Below are 24,327 nucleotides of genomic sequence, written 5' to 3' on the forward strand. Positions count from 1 at the left end.
ACGGAGGAGCAGTTGACCACGTCAGCCCCCTCGTGCGGTGCGGTGCGGTGCGGGGCCCGGGCCAAGGACCCCACCTCAACGTTCCTCTTCCGCGCCGGCGGCGAATCATCCGGGCAGCGCCCAACAGAACGGAACGCAAGGTCTCGTGCGTCGCCTCACCTCTCCACCTCAAATCCTTGATCCTCCTCGTCTGCCGCCGCTTCCAGTTCCACCCCCGGAGCGGAGATCGCGACGCGACGCGACGGCTCCGCAACCCGAGGCAAGGTAACCCAACCATTCTACTCTATCTACTACTACTGTTCATCCTCCATCTATTAGCTGCGACTGTTGCCTGATTGTTCGACTTCATGGTGGAGGGATTCGCCGCCGGCACGTATGATGGGAGGAATCCACTCGACTCGCGGATTATTGGGGCTTATTATTTTCGGGTTTAATTTCCCCCATCCAACTGCATCTTCCTCTCCTACAGCCTAGCCTCTTCATGCGCATATATTCATGTAGATTATTAACTCTTCTCGCTCATCGCTCACATAGTCTGACTACTTTTGTATTTATTCCTTCACATCACATATGTATGCAACCCCCCTCAGGCAAGGCAGGCTACATAAATAAAGACAAGAGAAAACAACAACAAGAAGAAGAATCAAAACCACCATGGACGCCCACAGTTTTCAGGACGATGATTATCTTCAAGAGGACAGGCTGTTCCGCGGAGAACAGCAGCTTGCAGGGGCAAGCGCTGGGGAGATTCTGGCTAGGGTGGACCTCGAGGTCGCATTCGTCTTCGAGAAGCTCCTAAACCTGGAGACGCTGGTCATGGAGATCGCTCGACGAGCCGCTGACATCGAGCCTCTCATGCGGGAGCCTCAATCCACTTCCGCAGAGTCGGTTCACGAGGCTTTCGAATTTGATGTCCTCTATTGCATCGTTGACTCTGAAACCAATGAGTTGGAGAAGCTGGTTGTTTCTATTCAGATGGATATTGCTAGCGCTGAAAGCAACGTCTCGGAGGAAGAACCTGGGAGCAGCCTCATCGACAAGCTGCATACTGCAACAGATTCCTTGAAGAAGATGCAGGAGCTCATCTCTACTATTAGAAGGGAGTCTGCAACCTTCGAGAAAACCATACAACCTTCACAAGATAATCAAGGTTTGCTCAAACCGTCAGTTCTTTTTTATTATACTTTTATTCTAGTGCTGAGTGTTGATTGAATGCATTTCCTAACTACTGCAGATTTTTCGGGAACTGGTGAGGTCATGGGATATGAAAATGGTCACATGTCAACTAACACCACCATGCAGGCTGAGGATCAGAGAAATTTTCTGCAGATGTTACAACAGTCTATAGCAAGTGAATTAGATCTTCAACAGAAGATGTTTGATACACAATCTTCTGTTGAAGACCTCAAAATGAAGCTGCATTACGCCGAACAAGAATCGTATTTCTTGGAGGAATCCATTGGAGATGTTTACGAAAGAATGTTCGCAGCGGAGAATGCTTCCCAACTGTTTCTTGGGGTCTCAAAGGAACTCATCGGTACAATTGATACCATCCAGTTCTCTCTGACTGCTTCAGTTCACAGGGAAGGTGAACTTAAATCAAAGTTAGAGGAAAGCTTGATGAAATTAAATGTCAACCAGAGCACGATAGTGCCAGGAGACAGTGACAACAATGGCAATCAGGAGGCTGTGCAGATGCAGGTGCTATCACCACCTGAATTCTTGACTTTGCGGAATAAGGTTCAGCAGCTGGAGGAATGGTTGAGGGACTCTGGTTCTCATCCGCAGTGGTCACTGCTATCAAGAGGGGAAACTGAAGAAGAGCAGAATACAATGCAGACTGAGATAAACCCATTTGGGAATATTATCAGTGATCTTAAACTTGCCATTACCAATGCAGAAAATAGAACACAAAATGCTGAAGCAAGGTGTACACAGCTCACTCAAACTAATGTTCAGCTTAGCGAGCAGTTGGACTCCCTTAAAAGTCAGGGTTCAGATAGGGCTGGCTTGTTGGAGACAAAACTTAAGGAATCGGACACTCAATTAGAGCATGCAAGAGCATCAGTAGATGCTATTGTTGAACAACAGGGTATGTTAAGATCTTCGATGTCTGATATGGAACATCTGATTGAAGACTTGAAAGAAAAGTATTTGAAAGCTGAAACCAGGGCTGAGAATGCTGAATCAAAATGTTCATTGTTGACAGACACTAATTTAGAGCTTAGTGAAGAGCTGTCATTTCTGAGAGGTCGAGTAGAAAGTCTGGAAAACTCGTTGCATCAAGCCAATCAACTGAAGATGTGCACTGCAAAAGAGATTGGTAGTCAAATTAAAACTATCGCTGACCTGGTTGCAAAACTTACCATCCAAAGAGAACGACTTCATGGGCAGGTACTTGCGTTCTTATTGAGGAAAGTTTGGTATATTACTTTTTTCTGCTGTGTGTCAGTATTTGCATGTTATTTGGATGTATATAAGCAGTTGTAATCTATATGATTATTAAACATTTCGATTAGTGCTTTGATATCGATGACTTAGTGCCCTGACTCCTGAATGAGTTACACACTACCTCTGGGATGCTGGTATGAAAACACAAACAGAGAAAGGATAAATATCGAATGACCGCTTTTATGTCCTCTATGTGTCTAATATGAGATCCTTATATATCATGTTTAGGCAGACTGAACCAAACTTTTCACAGGATACAATAATGATTTTCATTGTGGTTCATCTAATGCAGAAGAAAAAATGCCATGATTGAATATGTGATTCCAGTTGCATTAATCTGATGACTTTTAATATGTTGAGGGAACAAGTGCCCCTTTATTGTGCTGCGTAATTGCAACGACCCTATTGACACCATTTTTTTCTTTGTGTTCTTTTTTGGAAATAGAAATAGATCTATCCTCTATTCTTTGAAATGAATTGTCTGCTTTTCCAAAATAATTAGTCGCCAAGCTTATGAATTGAGTTGTTCTTGATATGTAGCCATGCAAACATATTTTGTTGTTCACTTGTTCTGCTGTATTGTTCTACTGCCGCCTTCGCTCTGAAATTCTCTCCTGCTGCTTTTCCACCACTTCTGTATCACTCTATAGCTGTTGTTGCAATGTTGTAAATATCTTGAGCAGTTATTGAACCCTCACTGATGCCTGCCTGTGCTGTACAGATTGTTACACTGACAAAAAAGAACAGGATATTGGCTCAAAAATGCAAGGAGAATGATAATGGAGCTACATCATTGAGCAAAGAAGTTACTGCAACTGAAGGTCAACTCAGGCCCCTTAAAGTAATGGAGGAAGCATCTCTAAACTGTTCAACAACACAACCCAAGGTCAGTTCTGTGTTTAAGTATAATGTTTTTGTTATGGAACATGTCTAAGCTACGAGTGTCTTGTGTATTCCCACTGCATCGGTAACGGCGCTGTCGGTACCATGTAGCAGGGATACCCACTCTTACTGCAGCAAGGCAGGACTCGCATAGTGATCCGTAACTACGCCATAAGGGGCGGAGCAGCCGGGCCCCACATGTCAGGCTCTGACCTCACCGGGCCAACGGCCCCGGACCCGCTCCCCGCTCTGGGACGGGTCCGGTGACGCCATGTGTCCCTGAGGAAGAGAAGCTCCGAATCAACAGCCGAGGGCTCGAACCCTCCTTAGGGGTCCGGGACCTCCCGTGTCCATCCGGACCTCCCACGCGCGAAGAACCAACATACCGCCGGGGGGGGGGGGTCCGGAGCCGCCACGTGTCCCGCAGGCACGGGCGCGAGCGCGGGACTTCCGCTGGAAGACTCGCCCACCCACCGCATTCAATGCGGGTGGTTGAGGCGTGCTCTGCCGCGGCGGCTCGCGGGGCAGCCTTTGTCAGTCCTCACTGTAGACCGCGAATTACCGAGGTACACAGTGCAGCCGCCTGCGCCGCATCCACGCAGAGCCCGTCTGCCGCATTAATTGGATACGACGGCACGGCACTTTTCCATCATGTCGCCTACGCCGCAAGCTACACGGCCGTTCAGCTACACTGCAGGCAACGTCGCACGCTACACCCTGGCGCCGTTTCGACAAGACAGGGCAAAGCACGCCGGTCGGAAGATTCCCACGGACAAACCAGGGAAATCCGGGGATGAGATCTCCTTCGCCTGCAACGCCATAATGTATGAACAGTACGTTATTTTATACTGCATCGTTGGGCCCATCTGTCGGGGTCCCAACGGCCATGTACGCGCCTCCCTTGAGATATAAAAGGGAGGCACTCGCCGCACACAAAGGGTTTTTTTGTCCAAGCTCACTCAGACTCAAGCAATACAGCACACAGTGGACGTAGGGTATTACTCTCCGGCGGTCCGAACCACTCTAAACTGGCTGTGTTCATCGTGCTCTTCCAAGAGATCGAACTAGTCCTAGCTAACCCCCGAGTACTCACCCTCTGGGCTTAGGCGGGTGCATTCCGCCACCCGGCTGTGGTTTGCCACACCACGACATTTGGCGCGCCAGGTAGGGGCGGCTGGTTTCAGTTCATCTCTTGCTCATCTCCATGGTTCGGGTGGACAACGTGGAGATGACAGAGGGTGTGGCGTCCTCCGCGCTACACGCCTCTCGCCTTCTTGCTCCAGGGGCAACCGTGCCTGTGGAGCAGCCACCGTCGGCGGCGGTGCACGCTGCACGCCGGCAAGAGTCAGGGCGCCCGTCAAGAGCCCCCTCACATGCTGCGAGTGGCGGAGCGCTGGCGGCGGCTAGGAAGTTGCTTCGCAACCCTCCGGCTGCTGCTGCCTCGCCAGACGCCCTGAGGCAGTGGCGGGACGACGTTGACCGTCTCCTCCATCTAGCTCAGGCCTCCCCCAGTTCTGTTAGGACTGGGCAACGACCTCCGCCTGGCAATACGGTGGTACCCTACCACCGGCGTTAGGGCGGTGCGTCGGCATCCGTGCGCTCTCCCACGTTGAGGGGTGCACGAACAGAAGACCTGCGGGCGGAGCTCAAACGCAGGCGCGCGGGTGAGGACGCCCCCATCTCCGTGGAGAGGGCGCGAGAGCGCCGTCTCAACATTGAGGGCCGCAACCTCAACGCCGACTTGGATGCAGCGGTACCCAAGCCTCCGGTAAACGCCCGGATACAGGCGGGCACCCCGGTGGCTGGAGTGGGCTGCGCCGCGCTGGCGGATCACCTCCGCGCGGTGGCATGGCCGTCCAAGTTTCGCCCACACCTATCGGAGAAGTACGACGGTACCACTAACCCGTCGGAATTACTGCAGGTGTACGTTACCGCCATCACAGCAGCTGGTATTAACGACGCCGTTATGGCGAGCTACTTTCATGTAGCCTTGACCGGGCCAGCCCGGACTTGGCTCATGAACCTTACTCCTGGGACGATCTAGTCCTACGAGCTCTGTGCGAGGTTCACTGCGAACTTCGCTAGTGCGTACCAGCAGCATGGTGTGGAGGCTCACCTCCACGCCGTGAGGCAGAAACCCGGGGAGACGCTCCGGGCATTCATCTCGTGCTTCACCAAGGTACGGGGTACCATTCCTCGTATCTCTGACGCATCTATTATCACTGCTTTCCGTCAGGGGGTACGTGATGAGAAGATGCTCGAGAAGCTGGCGACGCACGAGGTGGAAAGCGTTACCACGCTTTTCTCCCTAACAGACAAGTGTGCCAGGGCCGCTGAGGGCCGCGCTTGGCACTTAGCCCCCCAAGACGGAGACGCCAAAGCTGGTGGCTCCGGTGCTACCGTCCAGGGCGGTGGCAAGAAGAAGAACAAGAACCGGAGTCGCGGGGAGACGCAACCCGGCGGTCCAGCCGTTGCAGCAGCGGCACCAGCTGCTGCGGTAGCAGCTGGGGGCCAGAATGCGCATGGCAAACGCCCGCGCCCGCAAGGTTGCAGCGGAGGTTCATGCCCAGTGCATCCCACCGCTCGCCACAGCGCCGCTGACTGCCGCGAGATCCAGAAACTCGCGAAGCGGGTCAGTGGGCGGCGTGAGCAGTCCTCCAAGGACGGCTCACCCCCTGCTCGCCAGCGACCTGGCAAGGAGAAGGCCTCCGAACAGCGAGACCGCTGCCGGGGAGGAGCTGGGGTACCAATCCCCCACTAAGGAGCTAAAGGGCGTTTACCACCACGACAACTCCGACTCCGACAACGAGGAGCGCCGCAAGAAACTGTACGTAATGTACGGCTGAAGCTGGGAGCTTGTCTCCCGGCGGGACGTGAAGACCCTTCACCGAGAGGTCCTTTCGGTGAAGCCGGGGGTTCCGAAAGCGGCGCCGCACCACAGGTGGATGAACACCACCATCTCTTTCGGGCCATCCGACTGCCCGGAGAATATGGCCGGGGCCGGTGTACTACCTCTAGTCACCGCCCCTGTCATATCCAACATCAGGCTCTATCACGTGCTGATTGACGGTGGGGCTGACCTCAACGTCATCAGCTATGCAGCGTTCAATCAGCTGCAGATCCCGGAGTCCAAGCTGACTCCCTCTCGCCCATTCTCCGGAGTGGGCCCGCATCCGGTGTTCCCACTGGGGAGCATCACCTTGCCGGTCACGTTCGGGACCGAGGAGAACTTCCGCACAAAGAGCGTCCTGTTCGATGTTATGGAGGTGAACCTCCCGTTCAATGTCATCATTGGCAGGCCGGCTCTCTACCGCTTCATGGCCATTGCCCATTACGAGTATTTGGTCCTGAAGATGCCTTCCCCTGCTGGTATCCTCACCGTGCGGAGTAACCGCACCGCTACCGTCGCTGCAGTTGAAAGACTGCATGCTTTGGCGGCAGAGGCTGCACGATCCGAGGAGGACCCATCCACCTCGCAAGCCAGGGCGTCTGCAAAGTCACCTAAAGTGCAGCCGTCTGATCCGGACAATGTTCCCATGAAGACAGTGCAGATCGGAGCGGACTCCTCCAGGACCACCCACATCGCGGGAAACTTGGAGGAGAAATAGGAAGACACGCTCATCACTTTCCTCCGGGCAAATGTCGACGTGTTCGCCTGGGAACCGTCACAGATGCCCGGGATCCATAGGGAAGTGATCGAGCACCATCTGAGGATCTACCCCAATGCCACGCCGGTGCGTCAGAAGCCTCGGAAGTAGTCCGTGGAGCGGCAGAATTTCATCCGTGAAGAAGTCCGCAAGCTGCTACACGCTGGCTTCATCGAGGAGGTCCACCACCCCGAGTGGTTGGCCAACCCGGTCGTCGTCTCGAATGCCAATGGGAAGCTTTGGATGTGCATCGACTACACCAGCCTCAACAAGACATGTCCTAGAGACCCATATCCTCTTCCACGTATCGATCAGATCGTGGACTCTACCTCCGGGTGCGATCTTTTGTCTTTTCTAAATGCATACTCTGGTTTCCACCATATTCAGATGTCTAGAGAGGATAGGAAGCATACTGATTTTGTAACAGTGGATGGTCTTTATTGCTATATTGTCATACCATATGGTCTGAGGAATGTCTTACCCACATTTGTACGAGCTATGAACAAAACCTTCTGTAATCTAATTAAAGATATTGTTGAGGTGTATGTTGATGACATTGTGGTCAAGACTAAAGTAGGGTCTACACTAGTTGAGGACCTGTCTCTCGTCTTCGACCGACTGCGCACGAAGCTGAATCCCGAGAAGTGCATCTTCGGTGTCTCGGCAGAGAGCTGCTGGGTTTCCTGGTCTCACATCGAGGCATCGAGGCAAACCCAGCCAAGATCAAGGCGATTGAGGCGATGAGGCCTCCTGGCCGCATCAAGGACGTCCAGAAGCTTACTGGATCTCTCGCCGCTCTTAGCCGCTTCATATTGAGGCTGGCTGAGAGGGCCCTCCCCTTCTTCAAGGTATTGAGGAGGTCCGGTCCATTCTCTTGGACCGAAGAGGCTGAACAAGCCTTCCAGGAACTGAAGCAGCACCTCACCTCACTGCCAGTATTGATGGCTCCAGAGTCAGGTGAGACGTTGTTTCTGTATCTATCTGCGTCTGCAGAGGCAGTCAGCATGGTGCTTGTCGCCGAGAGGACGGAGCAAGCTCACCAGGGGGACACCAGGGTCTCCCCGGCCAAGGATGGTGAGCCGGACCCCGGACATGGGGGTCCGGCGGCCACTCCTCTGTCTGAAGGTCCGGACCCCGAACAAGGGGGTCCGGAGGAGTCTTGTCCCAGTGGGAACCCAGAACCGTTGGGGGCCCAAGGACCTGATGTGGTGGATAAAGGCGAACCGGACCCGGTCGCAGGGTCCGGACCGTCCAGAAGCCGGTCTACTACGTCAGTGAAGTCCTCCACGAGGCGAAGGCCAGGTATCTTGGGACGCATAAGCTCATCTATGCCATACTTATTGTGTCCAGGAAACTGCGCCATTACTTTCAGGCACACCGAGTTGTCGTAGTCACCTCTTACCCGCTAAGAGCGATCCTGCACAACTCCAACGCCACGGGCAACATCGCCAAGTGGGCAGCAGAGTTGGCTGAGTTCCAGCTGGACTTCCAGCCTCGCCATGCAGTCAAGAGCCAAATCATGGCTGATTTCATAGCGGAATTGACTCCTTCCCCAAGCAATTCTGGGGGTCCGGACCCCAACGCCGGACCCCCGGAGTCGGAAATCAGGACACCAGCCTTCACCGAGCCCCACTGGACACTCTTCTTCGACGGGTCCGTCCGCAAGAAGTGGGCTGGAGCTGGTGTGGTCCTCATCGACCCAAACGGAGATCAGCTGAAGTACATGGTGCACCTTGAGTTCAAGGCCACCAGCAACATGGCGGAGTACGAAGCTCTAATCTTTGGCCTGACACAAGCCCTGACTCTGGGGGTCCGGCAGCTTCTGGTGAAGGGGGACTCTCAGCTAATCATCAAGCAGGTCCGAGGGGATTGTAGCTGCAACAATCCCCAACTCGCGGCATACCTCATCCACATGAGGAAGCTCGAGAAGGACTTCGACGCCTTGGAACTGCAACATGTTCCCCGCGAACTCAACTCAGCAGCAGATGATCTCTCCGTGAGAGCATCTACCTGGGCACCCGTGCCCGAGGGCGTCTTCGAAAGACGGTTGCCGAGACCTACCGCCCAACCTGCCGAACTGGGTGAAGCGGATCAAGATAGCACCTCAAAGCTAGCGGTCCCGGCGGCATTCCACCTGTGGTGCCTGCCCTGGGTTGTGAGCTCTGTCGAGGATCCTGGAGACCTCGTAGAGCCACTCCCACCTGCTCAGGGAGCTCCCGTTGCATGGATCTCCGAGATCCGGGACTACCTGAAAGGCAATATCCTTCCTGATGACGATGTGTCCGCTGAGCGCATAGTACGATTGGCTAAACACTATGCGGTGGTAGAAGGGGATCTCTACTGCCGTGGCGCCAATGGTATCCTCATGCGGTGCATTTCCCAGGAAGAGGGCCCCGAGTTGCTCGCGGAGATCCATGGAGGCGAGTGTGGAAGTCATTCCTCATCTCGCACGCTTGTTGGTAAGGCTTTTCGGCATGGCTTCTACTGGCCGACAGCACTCCAGGATGCGGCTGAGCCGGTAAAGTCCTGCAAAGCATGCCAGTTCCATGCAAAGCAAATACACACACCGGCTCAAACTCTGCAAATGATCCCGCCCTCATGGCCATTCGTCGTATGGGGCATGGATATCCTGGGGCCGTTCCCCCGGGCCGTCGGTGGGTACCGGTTCCTCTACGTCGTCATCGACAGTTCACAAAATGGCCGGAGGTTACCCCTGTGGTGAATATCACTAAGAAATCAGCAGTCGCATTCCTCAAGTCCATTGTGTGTAGATTTGGCGTCCTAAACCGCATCATCGCGGACAACGGGACCCAATTCAAAAGCAAACTCTTCCAATAGTACTGCGAGAACAGCATCCAAATATACTTTGCGTCCGTGGCACATCCCCGCAGCAATGGACAGGTCGAGAGAGCCAATGCAGAGATCCTTAGGGGACTCAAGATCCGCACCTACAACTGCTTGAAGAAGCCATGGTGCCAAATGGGTCGATGAGCTTCCGTGCGTGCTATTGGGCAACCGGACCACACCCAGCCGGGCCACCGGGGAGACTCCTTTCTTCCTGGTCTACGGGGCTGAAGCATGCCTTCCCCCGGAAATTCACCTGGGCTCACCACGGGTCCAGGTTTTTTACGAATCCATGCAGGAACAGCTGCGGCGTGACGATATGGACTTCGTTGACGAACAAAGGTGGCGAGCAGCAATCCGAAATGCACGCTACAACCAGGTGCTCAGGCGCTATCATCAACGGTTCGTGCACAATAGGGAGCTCCGGGCTTGCGATCTCGTCTTGAGACGGACCCTGAACCGAGCAGGGCTCCACAAACTCTCCCTCAGCTGGGAGGGCCCCTTCAAAGTTATAGAAGTATGCCGGCCCAGATGCGTTCGCCTTGCCACAGAAGATGGGGTGCCGCTGCTCAACTCATGGAATATAGAGCATCTGCGTAAGTTTTACACTTAGGCAGAGCAGGGAAATGGATTTTTCCTTTGTAATAAGATAGAATCAGCGTGCGGCCCAGAGCGGTTGGGGTCCGTCCTTGTAAACCCGGCCTCTGACATCCATCGCACCGTCGGCTAGTATTAACGCGCGGCCCAGAACGGTAGAGGTCCGCCCTCGTAAACCCGGCCTCTGGCATCCATCACGCAAGCCATGTATATCAAGTTGCAAAGAAAAGATTTGCCCCGGTTCTGTCTTTGTGTCAAAATTTTATTTCGCATTTCGATTCTCGAGATTTTACTTTTATAACCCCCACGCGGACTTCCACTCTGGTCGCTACAGCTAAGATCTGTATTGAGTTTCTGGACTGCCGTACAGGTCCGGACCCTCTTGCTGCTGGGAGAGGGGTCCGGACCCCTAGGGACCTGCTCTGGAGAGGGGGTGCTTGTTTCCTGGGGTGGTCCGGAGTCCTGTGTAGCCGCTTAGCCGGTTCCGTACCCAAAGCCTACACACTCCACCACCTTGTAACAAGTGCTTTAGTACCCGGAGCTGGGTAATTAGGGGTCCGGACCACGTTTTAGCCCAAGAGTTGGCTTCCTAAGTCCTACACGACATGTCCAGCTCCATATCTCAAAGGATCGAGTACGACAGAATGACCTCACCCACTGCTAGGAGGGGTCTGGAGCGTCGGAGCCAGGTCCGGTAAAGTCGTGTTGTTTACTATAGTGGTCCGGAGCCCTGTGTAGCGCCTTAGCCTGGTTCCGCACCCTAAGCCTGCACACTCCACCACTCTGTAAAAAGCATTGAACTGCCTGGACCTGTGCATCCAGAGCTCCGGACCTCGTACTAGCCTTGGGGCCGGTCCAGAATAGGTCCCGCGGGCCTGCTACTAAGCTGTAACTTTGAGTGGTACGCAGGTTAAGTCTTAACTGGTGGTAGCTAGCCTCAAACCATTGAGCCTACCTAACAGGGGTCCCGGCATCCGCTTTAAGGCTTCATGCAGATCGAGGTCCAGTCTATATGGTAGACAGACTCAAAACAACTGAGCCTGTCTCCCAGGGGGCCGGGGCGTTCGCTTTGAGCCAGACATCACGGATCGATTCTGCATGTGTCAAACAGCTAAGTTGCAGTATCATTACTACCATACAAGCGAGTTTGATTTTCCTCTCTGTAGTCTTTCTGCTATACAGGGAATAAGTCGCTCGTTCGAGTTGCAATCTATGCTACACATATGCTCAAGGACGCTTGCTCAACCTCATACGGGGGTCCGGAGTGTCTTCTGCGACTCGGATGGCAGATAGGTCCTAACAACTGAACCTATCTGCCAGGGGGCCAGGGCGCCGGGGTGCTGCATACCGCAACCAGAGCAACTGACAAACAGCTAAGTTGAAATTTTCCTTTATTAAAATTTCAACAAGTACAATGTTTGTTACATAACACAAAAAAAAACAAAAAACAAAAGTACAATGTCCAGCTCAGGAGTCTGCAGGCTCCCGCTTGAAGTAGGCGGCTACGAAGTCGACGACCTCCCGCACGCTTTCCCGAGCGGTGGCCTCCGTCTCCGCCACTGGACCATCGACCACGGGGGCTAGCGAGATGACCGGGTCGTGGCTCCGGAGGCAGGTCAGAATGTGCTCCGCCACAATTCGAATCAGCTCGCGGCCCTCGGCTTCAAGCTGGCCAGCAAGGACCGGCTCCAGACACCGGAGCCTATCCGAAGCGGAGTTCAGCACTGGGAGGACGTCAGCAATCGAAGCTGGCGGCTCCGCCACTTGGATTGGGCTAAGTGGCACCTGCGCTAAGCTCGCTTCGCTCGCCCAGTCGACGATCCGCTGAGCCCCCCTGAGCTGGTCCTCCTGCAGCTTTTGGACCCGCCTCCTGGACCACCTCCTGCACCCGGGTGTCCAGTGCTGCCTTGGCCACCTCCACCTCGCGGGTCCTCTCCTCGAGCTCGGCCTTCTTCTTCGCCGCCGACTCCTTCAGGGACTTGAGGGACTCGCGCTGGTGCTCAAGCTGGAGCTCCATGCTGGCGGTGAGGGATTCCCGCTTCGCAAGGGACTTCCTATCCTCCTCAAGCTCCAACTCGGCAACAACCTGCTTGCTGGCGGCCTCCTGCAGCTGCTCGCGCCATCCTTGCAGGGTCTCAAAGAGCTTGTCGAGCTCCTGCTTGCGGATCTCGAGACCCTGGCTGTGAGTCTCAAGCTCGGACTGCTGAGCCGCAAGGCGAGTCTCAAGCTCGGACCGCTGAGCCGCGAGGCTGGCCACCTCCTTGGCAAAAGCATCCTCCCGCAGCGCCAGGGCCTTTTCCCGGCTTGCTACCGCAAACTCCCGGTCGAACACCTTCCGAAGATTGACTTGGTAGGCCTCTTGGTCGGCCTTGAGTTCGAACCGGACACGCGCAGCAAGGGAGGCTTCGGCCTTCGTGCGCGTCTCCAAACTGGTGTGCCAGTCGCCGAGGCGCTGGCGCTCGCTCTCCAGAGTTGCCCACTCCCGCCGGAAGGCCGCCTCGGCGGTAGAGGACGCCTCCTCTATCGACTGCCGGACCCGGACCAGCACCTGGGGGAGGGGAGCCGCTTCCTCCTCCGGGGGACCCTGCAGGAGCCGCCTTCCAAAGATCACCACCAGCTCTTCCTCTGCTGCAGGTTCGGAGCTGGAGATGGGAACTTCCGGCACAGGCGTCCGGACCTCAGCTGCCGGGGTGCTCGCCGTTGCTGCGCCCTCTCCCGCTGTGCTCGCCGTCGCTGCGCCTGGTGTCGGCGCAGCTGCCGCCGTAGCTGGAGCTTCGGGGGCCATCACGTCGGGAGCTTCGGGGGCCACCACGTCGGGTGCAGCTGCGCCTGGCACTGGCGCATCCGCTGTCGCCACTTCAGGCATTGCTGCGCCTGGCACTGGCGCATCCGCCGTCGCCGCGTCGGGCATTGCTGCGCCTGGCACTGGCGCACCCGCTGTCGCCGTGTCGGGCATTGCTTCGCCTGGTGCTGGCGCACCCGCCGTCGCCGCGTCAGGCGCCATCGGGTTAGCGGAAGCTGCTGCATTCGAGCTCTCCGCACCCGCCGTCGCTCCCGCCGTCGCCGCCGAGGCCCCGGTCGCCTGGACCCCTGCTGACGAGCCAGCAGCGGTGGAAGAACTGCTTGGGCGAGAGGCCCTAGCAAACAAAGAGAAGAAACCTTAAGTAAAAAGTGGAGCACCAAGAATAAGGGAAGTGAACGGAAGAACACTTACCCTGAAGCGCCGGGTCTCCAGCGCCCACGGCGGCTCGGCGACTGCTGCTGTTGCTGCAGCTCCCGTGGCGGCGGTGGAGGCGCAACCCGTGGCTGCTCCTGCCGCTGTTGCTGCTGCTGCTCCCGAGGCGGCGGCGGAGGCGCACCACGTGGCTGCTGCTGCTGCCGGGGGGAGGCATCTCTCGGCCGTGGTGGTGGCGGCGTGGCTGCTCCGGGGGTCCCGCGAGGTCCGGGGGCCCGGGAACTGCCATGGCCCGCGTCCTCGGCGGTCCTCTGACGCTTCACGACGGGCTCCACAACTGGGGTCCCGTCGCCCCGGTGCAACCTGCGCTGGCCCGCTTCCCCCGACGACGCGCCGGAGCTGCTCCGGGCCTGGCTGGGACCGCTCGTGGCGGCGCTACCAGCCACGGCCTGCTTGCCCTTGGCAGTGGGGCCGGACCCCACGGCGCTCGGCACGGCTTGTTCCCCGGACGCGCCAGGGATCCGGATCCCACGGTCTGAGTCGCCTCCAGTTTGGCGTGCGGCCAGCCCACCGTCGTCGAGGTTCGGCAGGGTGGCCAGCACCGCGGTCCTCAGACGTGAGTCCTCGCAGAGAGGGACGACACCCTGAGGAAGGATCAGGTGCTCTGGGATGAAGATTTCCCCCGTCACCGCCCGCACCAGGACCTCCAGGGCTTTCTGGGTTAGGTCGCTCCCCTCTCCGCGGTGGGTCCTGCTACAGTCGTTGGGGCCGGTGAAGCTCCAAACAGGACGCGGCCGCTGCTTCAGGGGGTGCGATCTGGCGCTTCAGGAAATCCCCGAGCACATGCAGTGAGGTGAGGCCGCCCTCTGCCAGCGCCCTGATCTTGCTCAGCACGGAGTCGAAATCCGGCGGCAGGGACGGCTTGACCCTCCAGGACAGACGGTCGGAGGCGGGGCCCCCGGTCGGCATGACCAGGCGCTCGTTGGCTTCGGTGGTGGCGATCACCCACTCCCTACGCCACTCCTCCCACTTCCCGCCAGTGAGCTCAGGGATGTACGGCGTCCGTAGGTCGCTCATCGCCTGGAAGTAGTACGCCCCCACTTCGTCTTTGCCCTTCCCGGACTTCACCAGGACGAAGAAGGGGCGGAAGAGGATGACGCAGGGCCGCACCCCCACGAACATCTTGCACAGGTGCACGAAGATGGCCGTCAGGAGGATGGAGTGCGACGTGAGATGTTGAAGCTGGAGGCGGAAATCTTCCAGCGGCAGCAGAAAAAATGAGGAGATCGGCAGCCCCAGGCCGGTGGAAATGTGCGAGATGAACATCACAAATTCCCCGGCGCGCAGGTTGCCGAGGGGAACCGAGCCTGCTCGAATCCCCCAAGCAGTCTCCTGTGCACTCCACCCAAGAAGACGGCGCACCGTGTTCAGCTCTTCCTCAGTCTGGAAACGGCGGGGACGAGCAAGGGATGCCATCTCGCTATGGAGGCGAGGAGCAATCTACGCAGGAGAGCAAGATACGAGGAGGCTCGAAGGCAAAGGGGCGCAAAGATTGGAAGGAAGAAGGCGAATGCGGGAAAGTAACCGCGGTATGCGGTTCGTCCCTTTATGAAGCCTAACCCAACCGGCGCCCCCCGGAACCGTCGTTGGAACCCAAGCGACGCTCACGCCTGGTGTTAACCGCCCAGTCCATGACAAGGGGGCCCAGGCCCGCCTGTCAAGGAGGGTGGCTCACAAACAAAGGTGTGAAAGGGCGGGATCTGAACCGTCGCCCGCGCGCGAAGCGAGGCGGAAGCTGAGCTGACGTGCGCGCATTAAGCGCTGGCATGACCAAGCTTTTCGGGAACTGCGCTGGTGGTAAAATATCCTGTTTATTCCGGCCGCAACAATGCCGAGTGTCACACGCGTGACTTGGTGAACCACTGTGCGTGGGGGCCACGAGTCAGTAAGCCGTTGCGATGTGATGAGGCAGCGAAAAACCCGATGGATGGTCAAGGCTGGACAAGGCTCCTGCACTAAGAGGCTTCAAATTATGCAAGCCAAATCGCAGTAGTGGCCCCACCTGCGGGTTCGTCACCTCTCCCGAGGTGGGCCCGTAGGCCACTGACGGTACCCTGTAGCAGGGATATCCATTTTTACTGCAGCAAGGCAGGACTCGCATAGTGATCCGTAACTACGCCATAAGGGGCGGAGCAGCCAGGCCCCACGGGTCAGGCTCTGACCTCACCGGGCCAACGGCCCCGGACCAGCTCCCCGCTCTGGGACGGGTCTGGTGACGCCACGTGTCCCTGAGGAAGGGAAGCTCCGAACCAACAGCCGAGGGTCCGGGACCTCCCACGTCCATCCGGACCTCCCACGCGCGAAGAACTAACATACCACCGGGGGGTCCGGAGCCGCCACGTGTCCCGCAGGCACGGGCGCGGGACTTCCGCTGGAAGACTCGCCCACCCACCGCATTCAATGCGGGTGGTTGAGGTGTGCTCTGCTGCCGCGGCTCGCGGGGCAGCTTTTGTCAGTCCTCACTGTAGACCGCAAATTACCGAGGTACACAGTGCAGCCGCCACCCGGCTGTGGTTTGCCACACCACGACAGGCGTTATTGGTTTTCTGCATCGCTCCTCGGCCAGGTTCGTCAGGTGCAATAGCGATATGTTTGGTTAGCTTTACCACCTGCAGGGCCTGGCTCCCGTGATACAAAAAGCGGCTGGCAGGCTGGCTCCACGGATATGAGAAATTTGGTCGCATCCAGCAGGCCTGGCTTACACGGTGCTTGGGCAATCGCGCTAGCGAGCGTGCGCAGTGGAAAAATGATGCTGGCGCTCTTTTGTCTGGGCAACCAATCAGCAGCTCTAGCTGGCATGGTCCATCAGAAACATCAACCAAACAAAGTATCACTGCATCTGGTCAACCTGGCCACCGCGGGCCTGGATGCCTTATGCGAGCCAGGCTACCATGGGCAGTGAACCAATCATGCCCTAAATAAACATTAGTTGCATCCTAATTTAATTTTTGGCTGATAGATTAATCTATCTCTTGTTGGTCTACCACTTAACCTCTAACTGCCTTTGTTTATTTATGTGGAAATTAAAGGTGGCACCAACTGATAGCACTCCACAAGAAGAGGTGGAAGCTGAGGAGGTGACTACACTGGAGGATGAGTCTGGTGCCAGGAGGACACTTGAGACAGTTGGGTCCATTGAGCCGCTGCAGCTAAATTGGAAGCACATTTCCGTGGCAGTGCTGGTCTTGCTAGCTGCTGTTCTTGTGTACCAGATGTACCAATCTGATGACAGAGCTGAACAAGTGCTAAGGAAATTTTTAGGCTAGTAGTATTGCGTAGAATAAAGTAGAAGCTATCTTCTAATACCAATAGTTGCAGATGCAATTTTTGGTAGTGGTTGGCTAGTTGTAACCGTTGCAGTTGCAACTTTCAAGTGTCAAAGCATAATTTAACTGTGAGATGACCCTAAATGAGACTAGATGCCTTCGATGCACAGCCAATGAAATTCCGCTCCACCCATTTGTGTGGCCGAGACTGTTGGAAAATGATCAGCTACAGCAACTTTCTTTCATTTTTTATTTGGTGGGGTGTAAGTACGGCACCTAGTATGATCTTTCAGAATTTCAGTACATGTAATGCACATTCTTGTATAATCACTCTGTACCTGACCAGATTTTTTTTTAAAAAAAAATCTGAAATTGCAAACACATTGCGGTTGACACCTGCATCTCCAGAAAACCAAAGAGAGGATGTGTCATAAGAAAGACAACTTTTGGATAATTCTGCTTGTAGATGATAAAATAACTTCAGCTGTTTTTCAGGGTTTATGCACGTTGGTAATCCTTTCGTTTCATATTATTAGTTGAAATGGGAGTAGGAAAGAGCAGAGACTGTATGACATATTCAGGAAGCAGAGGACACATTAACTGGCGAGAACTGACTTCTTAGCCTGAAATGGCGGGCCTTCAAGCTAAGGAATGTTCAAGCCTTCAAGGATTATCTGTTTGGCATTCCAATGACATTTATCATGATGTACGACAGGTAACGGATACCCCTAACTTATTAAGGAAAGAAGATATAGTAATGCAACATAGACTATGTAGTGCTCTGGTCCTGAACCATAGCTAAAAAGGTACATCAATCCTGTAAGCGTCCAGGGTGAAATTCAGGCACAGTGCCTCCAGCAGACTGTGAGAAGATTCAATTACGTGAAAAGAGAATTACATTTTACAGGCATTGTGTTTCAGATTCTGAACAACAAAATTGGTAAACAGGACAAGCTCAAAGTACCAATAAAGCCAAGTAAGAGTGGCGGCTAACATCCATGCTGTTCACACATTCTTGAGCTTCTTCATCTCGGACGGTGGCCATCTGCCCTTCTTCCTGAGCCTCCTCTTGCGGACAAGCCGCTTGCGCCGTTGCCTCAGTTTCTTGGCGAGCTTCATCCGCGCCCTCTGCTCCATGATCATCTTCTGCTTTGACTCGAGCGGCATTTCCTCAATCTTAGTCACAGGTTTCGGCTCTTCTGGCTGCCCTGCGTCAGCCTCAGCACCCTCTGCGGCGGCGTGAACAAGAACCAGCCTCTTCTCGGCCAAAGAAGCACAAGGAGCAATGACATTCAGAGGGTTCTGTTGGGACGAGAGGCCCTTACATTGCAGCCTTGGGGCTGCAACAACAGTAATAACAAGAAGCAAAACCACTTAAATAGGATCCAGTGCACACTATTCCACATATTTAAATTCTGAGCTCACGTGCGCTGTGCGTGCCTAATGGAGCCATGGGCAATGGGTTCATGACTCAAAGGTCACAGTAAATGCAATGCAATTCAGTGTGCTTCCTATGTCACTAGATTAACAAGGCAGAGAGGGGAAAATGTGGGATTAGCGCTTTGTTGTTTCTTAAATCTTGGGAATTGGGATGGTCTTTCCAAAAAAAAAATCTTAATAGGCGTTAAACTAAGCAGCAAAGGAGCAAACTTTAGGGTTCTAACGATCCTTTTACTACCCAATTGATACTGTTCTTGCATATTGGGAGAGGAAGACACTGCAGCCCCGAAAGAAATTGCTTGCATAACAAGTGTTGGAAGAAATTCCCTAACGAGCCAGCAGCATCAGAGACACCGGGGCTCGACACTTACACCGGCATCATAGCAGAAACCTCGCCGCCAAAGTCGGCTGGCTTCAGGGGATTGCAGACCCATCCCAAGAACCGACCCCAACCAGCCAGACCAGCATATAGGATTCGAACAAGATGCTGGGGATCGAGGATGCGCATCGGTGGAGCTTACCGGGGTAGGATACATTGGCGGCGGCGGCAGAGAGACTTGGGGACCGTGGAGCGGAGGGGGAAGAGAGGAAGGAGACGGTCGGGGAGAGGAGGAGCGCCATGGGTGGTGGTGGTGGTCTGGCCTTCTTCACCCTGGGATGGGAGGGATAATAAATTAATTAAACGGATAAGCCTAAGCTGCCGAGGCTACGTTTCGGTTGGGCCGGGGTCAGGGCCCAACCAACCATGGATCGGCCCGGTACTTCAAAAGATTCCGTGTTTAGTCCTCCAAACAGGACGTGGTTTTTCTCTTTTTCATGGAAAATGATTCGATGAATATCCAAACAAATAAATTGGATTGAATCAAATTAATGGTAATATGTTTTTAGTTGAATCTCTTTTCGAGAATACAATTCCTAGAATCTCTTTTCACATATTTGCTGAATCACAATAAACTTGCCTTGTGTCCAGAAACTGAACATGCAACAGCTTCATAAAAATTCAGTTGAGCTCAAACTTGTCCTCTTTCATGCCCGGCTACTAATTGGCTGACTAGTCCAAGGATAAAAGAGAAATTGGTGTTCTTACCCCCTACTTTGCAGTGCAATCGTGACTATATCCTCATTTTCCTTAACTTTGTAATTTTGCCCTTGCTATTCACGAGTCAACATGATTTTGCCTCTATTTTGACTGTTGACTAGGAGCAAAATCGTGTTGACTAGGGACAAAATCGTGTTGACTTGTGAATGATAAGAGCAAAATCACAGAGTTAAGGAAAATGAGGGTAAAATCACAATTGCACTGTACAGTAGGGGCAAGACCACAAATACAAATACCCCAAGGATAAACATATAGAGAAGACATGACTAGAACGATCAGTGGCATCATCATGTTAATCACACACTCCCAAGTCACAGGCAACATCACTCTGAGCTGAGCTTGTGACACATTTTATACAGTTGCACGCGCTACATTTGACATTCACCGTTACCATTACAAAGTACACATGTACACAAAGTTTTCCACAGCTTACATGATATTGATGCGCAGTACACTTGGTTCTCAGTACGTCTCCACGCCAGTAGACTTGCAGTCGACATCAAACCACACCTCATTGACACGGCCGATGAAGCGGAATGGACTGCTGTACTGTGCAATCGAGTACGCATTCTTGCTAGGGTACTTTGTGGAGTTAGCCCAGGGCGACCGGCTCAAGCTCATAGCAAGCTTCTCAGCTTCCTCAACCACGTTGTTGTCTCGTGCATAACCTGAGAAGCTCCTCACTGCAATGCAGTGGCCTGGCCATCTGTCCGGGTGGAGGTTCAGTTCTGGGAGAGGAACAGGAGGGGAAGCCTGGAACTTTACTGGTAAGTAGAGACGGACAAAGTAGGCTGAAGAATGCAGGGGCCCTGCACCTGGAACCACACTTGTAAGAACAGGGGTGGTCATTCTGATCCTGGAAGAGTTGAGGTTTGCGCCCATCAAGTATTGGAACAATCTGGCAGCAAGCAACAACATGAAAAGGTTTAGAGGTTGTTGGATCTATCTACCTTACCTAATAAAGCAGATTAAGCACAGGGGCAGCTTAAACTAATGTAAAATAGCAAGGACATTAAGAACAGAGCAATGAATGCCATTGGTTGTTACAGACATGCTGCAATAGGATCTACTCCCTCTGTCATCAAATGTAAGTCATTCTGGGATTCAAAATTTGTCATCAAATGTAAGTCATTCTAGGTTGAGAGTGGACCCAACCATCTTAATTGTGCATCGTTTTTGGGTCTTTTCCAATAGAAAGATGTGCATGCAATCATGTAGGGGGAGGTACATGTGGGGGAGGTGCATGGAAAAAGACATGATAATTTAATTAGCACATTCTCAATGCTTAATAATTAGGGGTAGGAGAGTCTTTTCTACACAACCATAATCTGTCCAAAAAACTCTAGAATGACTTACATTTGAGGACGGAGGGAGTACAGAAGATGGCCCAGCAGAGGGTCAAATGCTAATGATAGTCATTAGGCTTATAAGCATTAGCCTCAGGTGAACACCAAACTAATATAAATTCAGAATTCAGGAAGTAACAGACTGCAGAACCACTGGTTGGAATTTTGCAACGCCTAGTAGGGAAGTGCCAAAACAGTACTCAAGTACAAACAGTTGATTCAGTTCTAGGTAAATATAAAACTAATATCAATTCAAAATTCAGGAATTGGCAGACTTGCACTCCTGCAGAACCACTGGTTGGCATTTTGCAACGCCTAGAATGGGAGTGCTAAATCAGTACTCAAGTAAAGACAATTGATTTGGTTCTAGGAAAGCTTGGGATTACTGATTCTTCAAAAAATCAAAGGCTTTCACCAGTGAGTAATTTGCATGATTTAAGATAAGGGTATCAAAATGATCTTAATTTCAGTCCAGCAGGTTATAAATCAGACTATGCTTTATCAATTTCAGAGATCTATTCAGAGATCTATAACTTTGCAATTGGTTATGAACATCAATCGATGGCTTGTCGAGTATGCACATGCATACTCAAATTGGTTCACTGGATATGGAAGAATCTAGCTAAATTTACCAGGAAGAGGCCCACTATCCTAGATGTTTTTCAGCCGAAGAATCTCCTACCAGTTCATATACTTTTAACTGAAATTACTCTACTCAAGATCCTTTTTAGATAATGGATAGAATTCCGGCCTCTACTCTACTCAAGATGCAAATCTCAACTGACACAGTTGCAGCCTGATAAAAAGACCAAGAGCACACCAGTTTGCCCCCTCAGGTTAAACAATTTACTTGCATCTTTATCCATTATTACTGTGCAAATGCAATAATCCGCAGGCACACTGACAACCTCAATCGATCGATCCGGCTGGCCGACATACTACCTAAGAGAGAAAAGACCCTGGGGGTGTGAGAGATGGTTACCGGTGGAAGCCGAGCTTGGTGGCGGTGTGGAAGGAGGGGATGTCGGGGGCAGGGGCGGACATCCAGACGGTGTCGCGGTAGAGCCGCACTTCGAAGTCCGACTCCGCGTGCACCGTCGTGTACTGCGGCGTCTCCGCTCCGCGGGCGGCCGGCAGGAGCAGCGCGACTAGGAGGAGGGGCAGCGGGAGCGCCATCGGATTCGGTTCTGCCTCGCCGTCGACGTCTGCGCAACCACTTTGCTTCCTTGAGCAGACCGCCAAGCAGTAACTAGGTAGGGTTTGGTTAGGCCATCCCAACCCATAGTATCCATAGGTGATGTTTATAAAAAAAAAAGAAAATAAAAAATTATTTATAGACATTATCTTTCCAATACATAGTTTTTATGATGAATGAAAAAAAAATATCATCCAATCATCTCTCTTCTTTCTCATTGCCTCACCCTATCACTCTTCTTCCTTTTTTGGTTTTTGTGTAGACATGGTGTTTTGCATGAGAAACCATGGTTCTGTTTGGATGATTTAGAGTAAATTTACCTCAAGATAAATGTTTTACTCATTTAGATTAGAGGTAAATGTGGTTGAAGATAACCTTTAATGTTTAGTAAGTAGTTAGACTTGGTAGAATAGACATGAGAGGGAGCCATACAATAATTGCCCTATTTTTGATGAGATCTAGACAAGTTTTACCTGTATTTGATACCCAAAGAGAGGTAAAAGAAATTTGGAAGTAAAATATTTACCTCAACTCCTTTTACTCTCATATTTGGATGTTGAAGGTAAAAAGTATCTCCTTTTGCCCCATTTATCCCTCCATCCAAACAGGCCCCATGTCTATTTTTTTCTCATTAACTCTCTTCTCTCTTATTATATCGTCAAATTGCTTATGTGATAGTCTCATTAATGCTATGGATACCTTCCTACTAGGAGGGTTGTAAGTGGTCTTAAGGATAAAAAAATTGCGAAAAAAGATTTTGCATGCATGGCGTATTATTAAGTTTATATGCAAAACCTTTCACAGATAGGTGCAACTTTGCAAGCCGAATCTAATGAGTCTAATTAATCCATGATTATATACCGTAATGCTACAGTAATCATGCTATAATCATCCTTCAATCATACGGTCAAAGACCTCACTAGCTACAATACTAACGATAATTGTAGAAGTGCTTTTGTAATTAGACTTCATTTAATATCTCTAATTAATTAGTGGTCAAAGTTGCAAAAAAATAGCGATTTTTTCTCACCCCTATCCAAACCAGGGTTTTAAAATCCGACCGGTGACCGGTAACCGCCGGCCTCCGGTTCCGGTATACCGGTCCGGTTTGGCCGGTTACCAGTCGGAACCGGACAAATTCAAATTTAAATTCAAACTTCCCAGTTCAACCGGTTCGTTAGACCGGTATACCGGCCGGTTTGACTGGTAACCGGTCAAATTCAATTTTTTTCTTTTTTGGTTTAAATTCAAATGCCCGCAAAGTATACTAAATAAATGTTTGTATAACATATTTTAGTCTAAATGAACCCTCCAACCCTCTTTTGTACTACTTTTACATTGTATTTGTATACTTTTGTATGCACGCTTTTTTTTGTTTAACTTCAAATCCCCGCAAACTATACTAAATGAACGAATTTTTGAGAAAATTTGACACCATTAGATTAGTCGCATCTTGAAGTATTTTTAAGAATTTTTTTGAGAATTTTTCATTTTTTTGAATTCAAATTTAAATTTTGAATTTGGACCGGTTTCATACCGGACCAAACCGGAACCGGTCCGGACCGGTTTGACCGGTAACCGATTTGACTATCATGAGATCTTTTCTTGTAAGCGGTAGACTCATATCCTTGTTCTTATTCTTTTTTCCATGAAAATGGATTATTCCATGAATTCCTCAAAGCGAGGCTCATCAAAATGCAAAATCTAAGACTACTATAAGACTACTAATAAAATAAGAAAAAAATTCGAACGATTAAATTACTTCTCCCGAATATCCAACTGACTGATTAATTTCTTATAACCGGTCAAACCGGACCGGTTACCGACGGTTTGGTGAACCCTGATCCAAACACGGCCGAAACACGAAATATAGAGGGATGATTATGCTATACACTCTGTGTTACTGGATCAGTACTTTTCTCTCAACCAAATCAGCAACATACATCAGCCACTAACCAGTCAGTAGTATTTTTTTCTCAAAGCAAATCAGCACCAGTCACTAGCCACAGCCAGCCGAACAGAGCGATAGTAGGCCAACAAAGTAGAGTTGATACTACTTAATAGGCAGAGAATAACTTTCACTTGCAAGAAAAATTCGTTTTCCAGACATTTATACCCTACACTTCTGCACCCTGTCGGACACAAAATATTACAGATAAACTTACATGTGAAGTGTTTGCCGCTTTTTGCGTTTGTTGGCTGCCCCTCCACCGTATCTCGGCTACTTCAACATCAGGCGACCAATGTGCAACTTGGGCCGTTCTGATGGCTTGACGTTGAGTGAAGACGGGTGAAGGTCCAGTGAGAATACAGGAGCAGCTGGAG

At 52.2% G+C, this 24,327-nt stretch overlaps 3 protein-coding genes across 9 annotated transcripts; 1 reads left to right on the forward strand and 2 right to left on the reverse strand.

The window, feature by feature from the left end:
• Nucleotides 1–17: 17 nt before the first annotated feature.
• Nucleotides 18–17,303, forward strand: LOC120705463 (WPP domain-interacting tail-anchored protein 1-like). Of its 7 annotated transcripts, none has more exons than XM_039989787.1 (6): nt 18–264; nt 357–497; nt 591–1,150; nt 1,235–2,394; nt 3,173–3,337; nt 16,686–17,303. In XM_039989787.1, exons 3-6 carry the CDS (start codon nt 655–657, stop codon nt 16,920–16,922), a joined length of 2,058 nt encoding a protein of 685 aa, XP_039845721.1. In that variant the 5' UTR covers nt 18–264; nt 357–497; nt 591–654; the 3' UTR covers nt 16,923–17,303. The 7 variants fall into 7 exon arrangements, with proteins under 7 accessions (XP_039845721.1, XP_039845727.1, XP_039845728.1 ...); XM_039989788.1 differs by having other exon boundaries at nt 58–264; nt 357–428; XM_039989793.1 differs by lacking the exon at nt 16,686–17,303 and adding an exon at nt 3,448–3,709 and having other exon boundaries at nt 51–264; nt 357–1,150.
• Nucleotides 17,304–17,694: 391 nt separating this feature from the next.
• LOC120705468 (50S ribosomal protein 5, chloroplastic-like) lies at nt 17,695–19,042 on the reverse strand. Its single transcript, XM_039989799.1, has 2 exons — nt 18,884–19,042; nt 17,695–18,262 (listed from the first exon to the last, which is right to left on the reverse strand). The coding sequence occupies exons 1-2, from the start codon at nt 18,981–18,983 to the stop codon at nt 17,928–17,930; spliced, it is 435 nt and encodes a 144-aa protein (XP_039845733.1). The 5' UTR covers nt 18,984–19,042; the 3' UTR covers nt 17,695–17,927.
• Nucleotides 19,043–19,686: 644 nt separating this feature from the next.
• Nucleotides 19,687–22,084, reverse strand: LOC120705467 (heme-binding protein 2-like). Its single transcript, XM_039989798.1, has 2 exons — nt 21,790–22,084; nt 19,687–20,359 (listed from the first exon to the last, which is right to left on the reverse strand). Exons 1-2 carry the CDS (start codon nt 21,981–21,983, stop codon nt 19,924–19,926), a joined length of 630 nt encoding a protein of 209 aa, XP_039845732.1. The 5' UTR covers nt 21,984–22,084; the 3' UTR covers nt 19,687–19,923.
• Between the last annotated feature and the right edge of the window lie 2,243 nt (nt 22,085–24,327).

This window comes from Panicum virgatum, chromosome 5K (assembly GCF_016808335.1).
Source record: "Panicum virgatum strain AP13 chromosome 5K, P.virgatum_v5, whole genome shotgun sequence".
NCBI lineage: Eukaryota > Viridiplantae > Streptophyta > Magnoliopsida > Poales > Poaceae > Panicum > Panicum virgatum.

What these genes read in the sequence shown, in the direction of transcription:
- LOC120705467 (XM_039989798.1), bottom strand. Translation starts at nt 21,983, where the DNA reads ATGGCGCTCCCGCTGCCCCTCCTCCTAGTCGCGCTGCTCCTGCCGGCC. An exon ending in ACCAAGCTCGGCTTCCACCG is followed by an intron (nt 20,360 to 21,789) that starts GTAACCATCTCT and finishes GCTTGCTGCCAG; the next exon opens with ATTGTTCCAATACTTGATGG.
- LOC120705463 (XM_039989787.1), top strand. Translation starts at nt 655, where the DNA reads ATGGACGCCCACAGTTTTCAGGACGATGATTATCTTCAAGAGGACAGG. An exon ending in ACCTTCACAAGATAATCAAG is followed by an intron (nt 1,151 to 1,234) that starts GTTTGCTCAAAC and finishes TAACTACTGCAG; the next exon opens with ATTTTTCGGGAACTGGTGAG. An exon ending in GAGAACGACTTCATGGGCAG is followed by an intron (nt 2,395 to 3,172) that starts GTACTTGCGTTC and finishes TGTGCTGTACAG; the next exon opens with ATTGTTACACTGACAAAAAA.
- LOC120705468 (XM_039989799.1), bottom strand. Translation starts at nt 18,983, where the DNA reads ATGGCGCTCCTCCTCTCCCCGACCGTCTCCTTCCTCTCTTCCCCCTCC. An exon ending in CGCCAATGTATCCTACCCCG is followed by an intron (nt 18,263 to 18,883) that starts GTAAGCTCCACC and finishes CTGTTGTTGCAG; the next exon opens with CCCCAAGGCTGCAATGTAAG.